Consider the following 13494-nt stretch of genomic DNA (forward strand, 5'->3'; position numbering starts at 1 on the left):
AGATCTCATCTGGGTATTTTAGACCATCGAATGAACTTTCATGGTCCACAAAGTTTATTGAGCCATTCCAGGGCTTGGCACCATTCAGCCTTTTTCATTCTTTCTATTACTTTATCAATTACTTCTTCAGCTCGGGTTTTGTATACTCAATTTTTAAGCATGGCTTTCACTGCTGCTTCATTCTTAGCATCTCTGATTGCTCTCCAAGTCCATTCTATGTCGAACAGCTTGAGCCAAATGTTAGAGCTCTCTACCTCTGTTCGGCTTATGGGTGTTTGAGTTTTTTTAGGTGATTCTTCGATGTGCAGTTTGTTCAAAGTCTGAGGTATATTTGAATGCACTGGTATAGTAGGCATAAGAGTAATTACAGAGATTTTATCAGTCCAACTAGCAGCTGGTAATCGCACACCATGAAAGTCTTTGGCTGGCACAGTGGAATCACTCACTGGTCAGCCTCCTCTTTTACCTCCTCTATCTTTGCTTCTTTGCTGAGTTCCTCATCTTCTTTTTGTAATTTGGCAATCTGCACCCTGATGTCTTTATGCATTCATTTCTTCTTTGGGCAGTCCTTTGCCATGTGATCTTTTTATCTGCAATTAAAGCATTTGCCTTCCTTCTTCATTCAATCTATGTCCATTGGTTTCCCAGATCTGGTGTACATCATGCCAGTCTCAGTCTTCTGTGTCCCATAGGTGGAGGCTGTTGAGGGTCCTGATGATTTTCCAACAGTTTGCCCTGACTTGTTCAAGGTTGGCAGTGTTGATTTTTTGGTATATTCTTGAAAATTAGATGACTCCACTTTCTGTCTTTGTTGCTCTTTGTACATTTCAATGATCCTTTCTTTCCACTCATCATATCTCACTGGCATCAATGCTTTGATGCTGATTGCTGAGATCATTGTGATATACAAAGAGGAGACCCCTCTCTTAAGGGCCTCAACTATCTGTTCATTATTTGCTATGTCATCCCAAATTCTGGTGAGTTTTGCAAGGTGTTCTAACTTATTAAAATAGTCTGTGGCTGCTTTATCTCTCATTTTATATTCCTTGATCTTCTACTTGTAAACTTCTTGCACCACAGGATCAATAAACTTGTTGTTCAGCATTTGTTTGAATACTGGCCATGAAGGATACCAATAATGTTCCTGAGTTGACAATCAGAAGTTCAGAGAGATTAGGATTCACCACATCTTTGCTTTTTTCTTAAGGTAGGAGACAGCAAATACAACTTTATTCATCTCAGAGCTGAGATACCCAATGTATACTTTGAAGTACTGTTTACAATCAATCAGGAATTGGTCAATATCATCTGAGGTGACCTTGAAGGGGTGAGATTTTCAGAGTAGGTCAGGTCAGCATTGTAAGATGGCAGCATTCTCTGATAGTGCACCCATTGGGTTTGGCCATTCTGAGAATGGAGGTCAATTCCATTCATGTGGAGGCCCAGAGAATGAGTGAAGTGAGTGATCATCAGTGACTAGACTCTCCTTTGGTGCAGCATCTTTTTAGATGATTACTCCATCTTGTATGATAAACCCAAGGCAGATGGCTTCAGGGTCATCTCATACTAGTTCCTTTCTGGCTCCACTAGTTTCTGCTTGGTCAGGAGGTGGCTGCCCTCCAAAAAGTTGGCTTCCTTTGCTGGTCTAAAGATTTTGGAATCCTTCATGCTGTAGTGCTGAAGAATTTAGCTGGTTTCAGGTTCTGGTGAATTGAGTTGCTGTACTTCGAACTAATGAGTTCAATGTTTTGGCATTACTGCAGATAGATGGTACTATGTATATAGCTCATTTTGGTGGGATGGGTGGGGAGCTTGGCATTGATTGCAGCTGGATCTTGGATTGATATGAGGGAATTAGCTTGAGCAGATTCTCTGGGTGCCACCAGTCATATTTCTTTCAGGCATATTCTGTTGCTGCATACTGTAAAATGTCTTTCTTTTCAGTACTATCCACATTTTTATACTTTAGTCCTAAAGGCATAGCCCTTCAGTGAGCATCCCACCATAGAAAGAGTGTCTCTTGCTCATATAGTTCTTGATATTCTTTTCCCCTCTCTTATTCTATTTCTGCTCTTAATGCTTCTTCATCAGTGTCTTTATTGGCATATTCCATAAATTGTTCAGGTCTGAAGGGGCTCTCACTGTCCTCTTTGTCCCTGCTGTCCTCTTCCTTGAGGAGGGAACCAACAGGCAGGTTGTAAATAGATGGGATGGCTGGCTTGAGCATTGCTGGAGAGCCTGTCATCAATCCTTGTGCTGGACCCAGCAGTGCTTGGATCAGGTCCAGAGGCCATTCGCTGGATGGAGGTATTGGGGAGGTGGCTGTACCATGTTCTCTCATGCACTTTTGTTTTCTCTAGTTCTCGGCTATAGAGACTAAAGTTTCATTGGAATCTAGGATCAAAGAACTGATGGGTGACTCTACTTTCTAGGAATCAGCTGAGGGCTTGATCAGAGATATGGGCATTGTCTGGTACTCTGAGCCTGTAGGCTCCGAGTACAGAGTCAGCATCAGAGGAGATGGTGTCTGTCCTGATGAGATATTAAAGAGAAGAGGGATGACTGACAACCCTGATAGTCTGTCCCCTTCAAATTGCTTCATCTCTGCTGATAATACTGGCTGGTCCTTCTCATGGGTCAGTTTCTGAGTTGGACTCCCTGAAGGGGGATCCCAAAGAGTCAGTATGGAGCCTATACCAGCCAGGAGAGGCTGATTCCAGTCTTTCAGCCTCTGCTTGTCATCACTCTTGTCTTTCTTGTCTGTCATACTCTGCTTCTTCATACTCTCACTGAGCCTCTGCTTGGACATAGTTGGTGAGCTCTTCTTAGGCTCACTGGATCTCTGCTTGGCAGGCCTGATTCTGCTGCTGCTGCTGCTGTACTGTGCTGTTGTAATCAAAGGGGACTCTGAGGTCCCACTCCAGAAAGACTCACCATATAATCCTATCTCATGCAATCCTATCCCTTGCACTAGCTGTCCCTTCTTCAGGCTGACTTCTGACATGAAGGTTGTTGCAGGAGTCCTCTGCCACAGCGATGGTGAGCTCTATATTCATGAAATCCTAGTGGGTACTTCTGCTATAGGGGTCATTGAGCTCCAGCCTGCTGATGGATGGGCTTAGCTCAGGGGTAGTATAGAGGGAACCATGAGAGGAGTTGGGGGTTGTCTAGAGTCTCAAAGCCATCTGAGTGGCATCAAGAGAGTCTCAAGCATGGTTTCCAATCTCTAGGGTGATTGGGGAGGTGGGAGGACTGAAGGTGGAGATTGAAGAGACATTACCAGGGATTTCTTCAGACTCCTGGTCAACATTTGTTATCTAAGGGTTTCAGAACTCTGTGATAGCAGGGTTGCAGTTTCTGCTGAGTCATCAAGAGGGGTATCAGGATCCCTCTTCTTTCTGAAGGCTCTCCAAAGGCAAGTTGCTAGGCCCAGCTTTGGATATGGGTCATCCTTGCAGCTAGAAGGACATTCTGATGGAGGCAGGGATGTCATAGAAAAGTAGATCTGGGGTTACATTTCAGAGAATGGTATATATCTGTTGAAATGCTTGATAGTGCCTGACTATCCAAGCAGTAACTGATTGTCATCTGCAGCAAAGGGTAATGATGGCTAGAAGCCCTAGTAGCATTCTAATAATGGAAGCTATCAATTCAAAGAAGTCATGATTGAGATCTGCAGTAGTTGCTGGTGGCATTTGGTTTCTCAGCACAATTGGGCTTGAGAAAAAGAAGGCAAAGCTTCAAGCTAATTGTTAAGCTCAAGCCACATGTGATCAACTAGCACATGATAAACTAACATGGCTTCATGTTCAAGCCTTCTGTTAGAGTCCACTTGATATACTGTTTGTTGATTCCCTGTGCTTCAAGACTTTGTGTGATTTACTCAAGAGTAGAATGAGGATGTATAAACTTTAGCTCAAAGCTGGGGATTACCAGCAAGAGTGAGCTCCTTAAATACTAAACAAGATTTACTAATAATACTTTCTACTTATTGTGTATCTCTCTGTCTCTGCACTCATTGTCCTGGAGCATTGTTATCATATATAAGAGGCTGGTTGTGTGTCATCAAGCAATGCTGTTGTGGTGAAAGACAATGACAGACTTGGCTAGTTGTGATGACTAAGCCTTGTCCTATGGTCTTAAGCACTTGTTCTGGTGCTCTGACTAAGCATAAATAGGGGTTAAACTCAGGAAAAAGGTGGAAAATCATAACAGAGAGTATGAGCATCTAAAATCACTATACACTCTATTGTGCACTCTGCTCATCATCTACCATATTGTGACTGTTACACAAGCAGGAGATGGGATAGAGAGTAGACTCAAAGCTTATCATCATATTATTGAGATTCTGGTTGAGTCATCAGCCATGTACTCAATATTCTTACTCTTATATATGGCCTCTTCTGCTCTTGACAACATAACAATATATTATTTTCTCATTATTGCATCTGACATGCATTATACAGGAAATTGCACTAACACTCATTGTTGGATGTGTTGCAGCAGATCATGCTCATCCAGAAGACATCTGAAAGGGAAGCATTGTGTTCTCACTTCACTTTAGAATGCATTCTGAAGATCAGATGCAAACAAGCTCTCAGCAAGATTCTCTAACAAGTGTCACTCTTGATAATGATCTAGAAACACAGCAGGAGCAAGATGATGAATGAATACAGCTATCATGTTCAGACAGGAGCTGAAGGAGAGGCTGTTGATGAGAGTGTCATATCTGAGGATATCCTCAAGGCTCAGAAAAATAAACTGAATGACAATACTATCACAAAGATCAGTGTACTCAGAGATAGATGATACTATTGGTCTAGACTTTATGTATATCCTTTTACCTGTATCCTAATATTTACTTTGCTTTCTTTATTAATGCATGTATCTCAGAGTTAGTATAGCAACTAGCTTTACTTGATATTTATTTTTCCCTCTGAAAGCATGACTAGAAGACTAGTAGCAGTGAATCTTTGCATAGTAAATCATTACATAGTATGATGCTTGTAGACAATGTATAGCTATATAAGGGCTCATTATCAATGATCAACTGCTTCTGTCACATTATGACACAAAAAGAGCTCTGTTGTCGGGCCGCATATTCCCTTGTTCTCAGAGCCTCTCGTATATGTTGCTGGTGTGCCTGATCCATACGCTGGCGCTGCTCCAGTTGTTGTTGCCGACGAACCTCCACTTCATGGAGGAACCATACTTGTTCGTCATAATCAACACCCCGGAAGGGGTCTAGAGGCACGTTATTATTTGCACCGGGAGTGGGATCGGCAGTATAGAACCCCCCGTGCTCGGTATTCATGTGCCCGTAGATCTCGTTCGGGGGGAAAATACCCATGCACCGCCAGCAAATGTGGGCTCCGCATCTGAAGCATGATCAGTCATTCATATTTTTTGGTGAGATGCTTAGAACACGAACCGGCACTGCATGTGATTACATCCTGCGATCTTTTCCAGTAAACGCGAGCACGATGGACATTTCTTGATTCCGCTCTGCTGCATAATCCAAGCCTCAGTTAACTTCTCTTGCTCAGCCGCACTATTAGAATTTCGGGCCTCTTCACAACTCTTTCCCACGTGCGAATCTTCGCCACAGGATGAGCATATTTCGGAGAAGCACGACGGACAGCGCAAAAGAGATGGAGATTCCGACTTGCGATAGATCTGCATACAATCTGGGGTCTTGCAATACCCAAACACCTGGGGATGTTTATCGACATATGATGTAAAGACCGTCTCGAGGAGATGTTCGAAAGAGCTCTGAGGCAAAAACTTCTGAAGAACAGGAATGGATATCGGAATGCCGCAGGTCGCATCATTGCCCATGCATACCAAAGGGAATATACCTGTCTCCGCTGCGGACGTCAAGAAATGTCGGATACACGCTGTACAATAGACATGCTGACAGACTGGCTGGAATGGTGCGGAGGCTTCATCATAGCAGACGGGACAGGTATGAGTTCCTGGTGCGACTTGGACAATAACCGTCTTTAGAGACTCGGCGATGTGGTTCTTCAGGTGGAGTCTGACTTCTTCACCACCTCGGATAGTGATTCTCGCTAAGCGGATGTCGAGGTCAACGCAGTCTTCTCCGAATACCTTCTTCATCTCACTGAGACCAGTGCGGAGGAAGTATCCCACCGATCGACGCTCGAGCTTCAGCGAAAATTGTAGCGACATAAGACGATCGAGCTCTTCTTTCAAGATCGTTTTGGCTTGCGTGATGGCTACCGAATTTCCGTATAATTTAATGGTACGCGCCCTGAAATCTGCCCGCATGAAAGCACCCGCATCTGCCATCCTCTTCTTCAGAGCAGCCGGTGGCCACACCAGATGCTCGTGCCATTGATCAAGCTTTTCACCAGCAGCAAGACTCTCGACACGTACTTTGAGAGCACCGACGGCAGCCCTGACAGCTCCTGATACTTGAATGCGAAAGTCCCCACGAGGCATCTGACGAATGAAGAGATCACATGCTTTGCGATCTTTGATACTCTCCTGTAATTCTGTCCAAAGGCTGACTTGGGCGTGATACTGATCTGGCGAGATGATGATGGTGTAAAGCTCCTGTGGTGGTAGTTTGAACCAGAACATGGAGTTACCAATGAAATCAAAACGTCGATTGGCTAGGACGTTTTGAGCCTTTTTGGCGCTATCCCGGCTGTCGAAACGAACACGTGCGGAGAATATTCCGGCTCCGGTGTCGCCTCGGGAGGTTACATCAAATGCCTGAACCTCAACGCCACCGACCTCTTCAATATGCCGTTGTAGCTGACGAGAGGCGGCATCAACGTTGAAACTGTGAGACTTGAGAAGCCTGACATCCTCACAATTGGACTGGGCGAAAACGCATACTGAGGCCAAAGGAATATCAGGGACATTAGAGATCTTGATTGTATTCGGTCGGAAATTGTGACGACCAGGAGGTGGTTGGTTCATCTCAACCTTCATCCTTCTGCCGGAACAAATGCGACCATTCAATTCTGTCACCTTTGAATGACAAGTTGCCATGTCAGGATACTCGACGATGAAGGTCCTAGACGGGGCTCGGCATGAGATGGTGAGGACGTTCTCATCTCGAGGCGTCAACACACCCATACCACCAGGCTGATTGAATGTGCCAATTTCAAATTCCAGCCATTCGTTTCTGAATTCCATTCCTTCAAGACTTGCGGCTAACCTCTGCGCGACAGTAACAGTGGTAACGATATCGACATCCTGCTTACCGTTACCGGTACTGTTCACGGACACGACATGGAATTCGGACATATCGAGGCCTTGTTGTATGAAGAGATCCTGGATTTCGTTCGGGCGGGTATCGCGAGGAATATTCTTGACCCGAATTCTGCAAGAGTCGAAGCCGGCGATTATATTCTGTATGGCAAGGCCGGAGCTGAAGGTAACGATGGACCCAAAGACGATGCATTGATGGGTCCGCTGGGCATCTGCTGTGCGCTGCTCTTCATCGATTCGACGCTGTACTTCTTCCTGACGGACCCGGGCTTCCTCTTGTCTGCGCCGCTCTTCGTCTCTCTTCCTCTGGGTTTCCTCCTGACGCAGGCGACCATTTTCTTTCCTAGCTTCTTCGGCTTTCGCTAACTTTGCGTGGTGTTCTTTATCAACGTGACGCTGTCTTGAACTCGGGGTCTGTTTTGAGTGTTAGTTGGTTAGGCTACGATTTTAAAGGAAAGGTCTCACGTTAGCATCGTGAAGAAACCGGCATTCCTCCCCTCTGGTGCAAGTTCCCTTCATCCACGCATAGCACTGATTATTGTTTACTTTTGGAACTGGCAAAATTGAGGACGACGGTACGCAATTTTCTTGTTCCAGCGTCTGATTCTCTCCATCAACAGATTCGTCTCGAATCTGCAAATCGTTAGTCAGTATGGAAACGCGAATGAGAATAAAAAGATAACACGCTTTTGGAACATGGTCAAATCTGCATGCCTCTCCTTTCGCGCAGCTTCCCTTTTGCCACGAGAAACATACACGGCTCTTTGATTTGTCATTGTCTCGGTGATAAAGAGCGGCTTGAGACAAGACCGTCTTAGCTTGACCACTGACAACATCGTTGGCTGTAGTTGCGTGACGACGTTCAGCTGTATCTGACCGTCCTTTCTTGCGAGTTTGAGCCCGGTTCATATTCAGAATCTGCCCTTGATTGTTGTTCGTCTCCTGCCCAGTTAAGGCGGTAATATTATTGTTAAGGAGTGAGACGTACAGAGACAAGGTTCAAGTGTTGATTCCTGCATTGAGAGCTATATTTGCAGCTGCCTTGTTGATAGAAACGGCAGATGGGAGCATTGGGACTCGTGGTCGACATGAGTTTTCGGAGCAAGGAGGAGAATCACTTCGATCATAGTAGGGCTAACTGCTGTCTCAAGATCGATGACCCGGGTGTGCACGAGTAGACAATGCCTGATTCATGTGACTTGAATGGGAATCCAATCGGACCGAGCTACCGACGCCCTAGACTTAGCTTGGAGAGCGATAGTATCTCTCCCCAAGTATCATTCGACGATAAAATCCATCACGCTTAGATATTGATGTTCAGTTAACATCTTGCCTTAAAGATTGATGGAAAGGAATGCACTTTGTTCTCGTCCATGTATGCAGATGTACAGAGACGTAGAAGCTGAGGCTCTATGTAGCTCTACAGGCAGTTTCAATAAATATTGGATTCATTATTGCTTAAAATTCACCTAGTGTGGTTCTGAGGATGCCGAGCATTTTAGCGCGAAGGTTGCAAAACATAAAAGGGTATGCTCCGGGTTGTGATCTCGCTAGTGAATTTCCACGACAGTTTTGTTCCACTGCGATGGGTGAGATTCTTGCATGCGTTGGGACTGTATTTTATAGAGGTTAATATCAGAGTATATAGAAATATTCTGTGACTGGGCTGCCACCTCTGCGCATGAAAAGGTTTCCTAGGAACCTCCGACCGTTCCATACGCTCATGCCGGAAAGAAGTTGGCGAAAACCACCGGCATCTGGACAGCCAAGACAGTCCGATTTTGCTCGGCTACAAGTTGCACAGAGATTCTTGCTCGAATTATTATATGCCGTTGGCTCGAAAATGAGAAATTGACGGCTCTGATAATGTCTGAACCCCCTAAGACAGCCAAACAAAACCGAGACCAAAGTTGATGTCGAGACCTATCCCAATTTGAACAAGGCGCAACAAAATATTGAATTATATAATTATCATCTTCGACCCTTCCACCAACAGCGATCATCAACAAAGCCATGTTATGAATGAGGACGATTTGGATAACTATGAAGGACATCTGGCCGTTGCTGAAGGACACACCTATGAATTGCATTTCTGAGGCCGTATCAATCTGTTCTTGTGATGCAGCTGACCGGCCATGAGGACTCGCATGTCCACACTATGCACAGGTGAGCACAAGAAATCCTAGAGATGAAGAAACATACCAGTCACTGAGCCAGGAGCTGAGAGGGGGGGCAACGGGGACAGGATCAACGTCATCCATGGTGAAGATATTGAACCTGACAGAAGGTGTGCTGAATCCTATTAAGCTTTCGATAGGCTAGCCGAATCAACTGTTTGTTTGATCTGACAATTGGGGACGGGAAATCTTGAGGGGACGACCATTCCGCATGTCCGTCCAGATTCCATAGCGAGCTTTCCCAACAAGTTATGCCGCGTGATGGACGATTTTTCCATCTGCATTTCGCGAACAAAACAAGAGAGTTGCCTGATTAGAGCGGACAACAGATCAAACATTCGACTTTTAGCATGCTCTCCAGATTGACGGTGATATAACGCATCAACCAAATCATTCACAGAGCAGTGGGTAGCCTCGGAAGGTATATAACATACAGTTCGGATGCTCAAGAAGTTCAACTGATGAAATGAGCACGGACCGATGTAACCCAGCCTGAACGACTAGAGTCAAAGCTGAGACGTGCATCTATTGTACACATCCAGAAACTTTCTAATCCTAGTCATCATGCTCAAAATCTTCCTCGTAACGTCCCAAGAGCAAGGTACCGGGCCACATACAACAGTATAACAGCAAGCATGATCACGCTCCCTATCACAATCATCGTTAGTACCAAATTTTACTCGTTCTGATCATTACCATACCTGCATAATACCCCACAGCCTCAAAACCCTTCGTTGACGCATTGATGGCCCCAGAAATGGGCGGACCCGCAACTGCACCAAGAGCCGCTATCGAGAACGCCGTCCCTGTCCTCCTCCCTACGTCACTGATATCTCCAAAGCCATAGATCGGATCGACCGCCGAGGTGACATGGGCCCCGCTTGTGAACCTACCCTTCCGTTAGTATCACAAACCACTGGGAGGGAGGAGACGTACCCGTAAATTACCGCAACGACAATCATTGAAGCCAGACTCCGCGCGAATGGCCAAGCATAGGTGACGGCACCGGCTATAATCGTCATGGGGCCAAAGTAGTTCAACGCGCCTATAACCAGGTTAGATACTAGTAAAAATTGAACGCTGGAAGGGCCAAGATACCGTATCGATCCACACATATTCCCGAAACAAGTCGCCCGACTCCCGAGCTGGCATTGGCAATAGACACAAGGTAAAAGGCCACATCTGTCGAAACACCGTAGGCGGTGGCGCTAACGCTGATATAGATCAGAACTATTTGGCATAAGCAAGACATTGAGAAAGGCGGTATCCTCGAAATTAAGTGCTCGCACCTGTATACAGCCCCAGCATTGCAATGAAACCAGACACACACCAAATAGTATATGGCATGCTCCTGAAAGCTTTTAGATTGAGCATTCCTCCGGATGCATTCACGGGTGGAAGTCGACGCTTCATTGTCAAGTTGGCGATGCCCAGGCCAAGTATGAGGATGCATCCTATGATTCTCATTGTCCATGGAAATCTGCTGGATATCATATCATACTGGGATGGCTATACAGAACAGATACATACCCGACAACGTCAATAAGCTCATGGGCGATTACCGGGAACACCGTACCACCAACCGATGCGCCAGTAGACATAAGCCCTACGGCAATACCTCTGCGGCGTCGAAACCAATGTCCTACAATCCCCATGCTCGGACCAAATACCATCCCGCAAGAAAGCTGGGGACCAATTTCAGACGAAGGAAGGGACGGTGGGGACAGGACGAACCCCAATGACAAAGCCCTGGCAGAAAAGAAAATGCCAGTATTGAGAGCACTCAGAGATGAGAAACGTTGCCAGAACAAGCAAAATACTTGCTGATAGTAGTGGTGTTTTGAAATATCCAATATCGAACATGCGGCCGGTAACTACACTCGGCATGAAGACGAGGGCGTACTAAGTGTATCAGTAATAGACCCAGAAGATCGAGGTGAAATTACCTGAACAGAGCCAATCCATGCGCTAACACGATGAATGACAAATGTGTATGAATACGGAAAATGAAAGATTCACATATTGGAAGAATCAGAGTCCTCCAGTAAGTTTTCTTCATAGTAGGCTTGGAATACCTGTTTGCAATCGTATGAGAATTCGACAAGATGCTACGAAGCGAACTCACTCCCCAAGCGTTCACAAACCCAAACCTAATATTAATATAAATGTCCTATTGCAGCTATGACTTCAATCACTGCTGACACTGACGTGGAAAATGAAATGCACATTATCTGAAGACGATGAATTATTATAAGGATTAATTAAGTCGAGGCCGAGCTTCACTCACCCCTCCAAGAACCAACCAAGCCCTTAATCCACCATCAGGATAATCTTCCTCCGAGCCTGTCAACGATTTGATGGATCCACTGTCATTTTCTGGCTTGTTCTGACCATTCAGAGCTTCATCTAAAGTCTTTTCATCGGAAATTTCATCAGCTGACCGCGTTGGAACGTGAGGCAAATAGTGAGGCATGGTTATTGGAGAAGCGGTACCGTCTAAGTTTTATACGGTGCCATCCTGTCGCGATGAGTTCATAGTTGCACTAGTCCGCCTAATAACAGCGCAGATCCATCGATCAGGGGCCTTTCATTGAAGGCAGCAGTCGATTGGTGGGGAAGGCGGGGCCCATTAGAGTCGGATCCGGCAGAAGCACGCATACATACAAGTAATAGGTATCTGCCGCGGTTGCCCGCCGCATTCTGAACGCAAAGATTGATGGAGACGGCGATAAAGTAGTCGAAACGCCTTCGTTTCGTTAGGCTTTCACCTATCGGAGCGCGGAAGCCCCGAGAGTGGTGAGAACCTGTGTATTCTGTTTAGCTGACAGCTCGAAAAATTTGACGCTACACTCGTCATGAAGAGAAATATAGAAGCCACTAAGAAACTCGGGCTAGAACAGCGGAGAACAAGTACGAGGAGCAGACAAAGAATAGCTGAGCCTTCATCAATAATGGCCACGTCGATAATGGGGGCAACGAGTCGTGCTTCGATTGCGTGTGGCATAGACGCCGCGTCACATCGAATCCGAAGTGAATAGCTAGGTAAATGGAACGCGGCAACTCACCGCTCCGTCTCAGCAACCTCTCCAATGTACCGTACCACCTAGTACACAGTACTCAAACCCAACAGGTGGAGGTATTCACCTCAGACCGATGCCAGGTTGTCCAAGACGAGGTCCAACGTCTTCTCGACCCGCTGCAAGGCTTCCATACGTTCTTGACGAGCCAGTACGTCAATGACGCGCAACACGCCTAGATGCGAATTCTGGGAATGAATCTAGACTGATAGACAATAGGATGTGCGCTGGCCGCTGTTGTTATCCGAAGAAGCCGCGGTTTGCAATGGTCGGTGTTGGTGGGAAGAGAGCAAGCAGTCCGGAGCTGCATACCGTAACGATAACGTCAACGTCATCGACGAGTAAAGAAACGGCCCGGTTTGTTTTTCTTCATGCTCTCAGGGGTGATCCACTGCTTCAACTTGTATCCTCCAGTTGAGTTGTTAAAATGAGCGGTAATTCTCCAGCGCTCACCCGGATTTCAGCAGGGAAGCGAGGGTCATCATTGTTCCGTGTACATAATAGAAGCAATACAAGAAACTTGAAGCCGAGAAGGGAGGACAATGCTCCCCTGCCTGACAACCGAAGATCCCGACATCGACTGTGTTGGATGCACGATACTTGAAAAAGATATTACAACATGAGTGTGTTGGTCATTTTATTTCTTTACGATTCATTATAATATTTCTATTCAAGCGATTCCATGATCTCTAGGGCATTTGGACTGAGTTGTCGCGTGCTACCTGGTTGCACATTACCGAAAGGCGATACCATCTACACGCTAGAATCTTGTGGAAATGGAGTAGTTATACACCGGCTGAGTCAATCACACTGACACTAGGTATACGACGAAGATTCCTCCACTGGGACAACTAGTCGTAATAGTGTCTTTTGCAGTCGGATTTCATTTTCTGCTCGACATCTTCTAGCGTGCTTCTTCTCCGGTATTCATCCACCGATGGGAATTCCGAGGAATATGTAAAGTATGTGAACCGCGGGTGAATCTTATATCATAG

General features: G+C 45.7%; 3 protein-coding genes across 3 annotated transcripts; all 3 read right to left on the reverse strand.

Annotated features, from left to right (window-relative positions):
* Positions 1–5059: 5059 nt before the first annotated feature.
* On the reverse strand, positions 5060–8030 carry BT62DRAFT_1023603 (uncharacterized protein; the record flags this gene model as incomplete). Its single annotated transcript, XM_043178280.1, has 4 exons — positions 7929–8030; positions 7711–7878; positions 5426–7659; positions 5060–5378 (listed from the first exon to the last, which is right to left on the reverse strand). The coding sequence occupies exons 1-4, from the start codon at positions 8019–8021 to the stop codon at positions 5060–5062; spliced, it is 2814 nt and encodes a 937-aa protein (XP_043039553.1). The 5' UTR covers positions 8022–8030.
* Positions 8031–9990: 1960 nt separating this feature from the next.
* Positions 9991–11895, reverse strand: BT62DRAFT_920105 (MFS general substrate transporter; the record flags this gene model as incomplete). Its single annotated transcript, XM_043184195.1, has 12 exons — positions 9991–10070; positions 10124–10311; positions 10359–10467; positions 10521–10652; positions 10712–10902; positions 10953–11107; positions 11157–11324; positions 11369–11390; positions 11442–11497; positions 11548–11572; positions 11631–11653; positions 11710–11895. The coding sequence occupies 12 exons, from the start codon at positions 11893–11895 to the stop codon at positions 9991–9993; spliced, it is 1335 nt and encodes a 444-aa protein (XP_043039554.1).
* A 59-nt stretch (positions 11896–11954) lies between these two features.
* On the reverse strand, positions 11955–12834 carry BT62DRAFT_1006232 (uncharacterized protein; the record flags this gene model as incomplete). The annotated part of the gene is made up of 5 exons (XM_043177228.1): positions 11955–12190; positions 12249–12460; positions 12488–12525; positions 12574–12674; positions 12714–12834. 5 exons carry the CDS (start codon positions 12832–12834, stop codon positions 11955–11957), a joined length of 708 nt encoding a protein of 235 aa, XP_043039555.1.
* Positions 12835–13494: the final 660 nt, after the last annotated feature.

The sequence above is a fragment of the Guyanagaster necrorhizus genome (genome assembly GCF_019112545.1).
Source record: "Guyanagaster necrorhizus MCA 3950 unplaced genomic scaffold BT62scaffold_13, whole genome shotgun sequence".
NCBI classification, from domain to species: domain Eukaryota; kingdom Fungi; phylum Basidiomycota; class Agaricomycetes; order Agaricales; family Physalacriaceae; genus Guyanagaster; species Guyanagaster necrorhizus.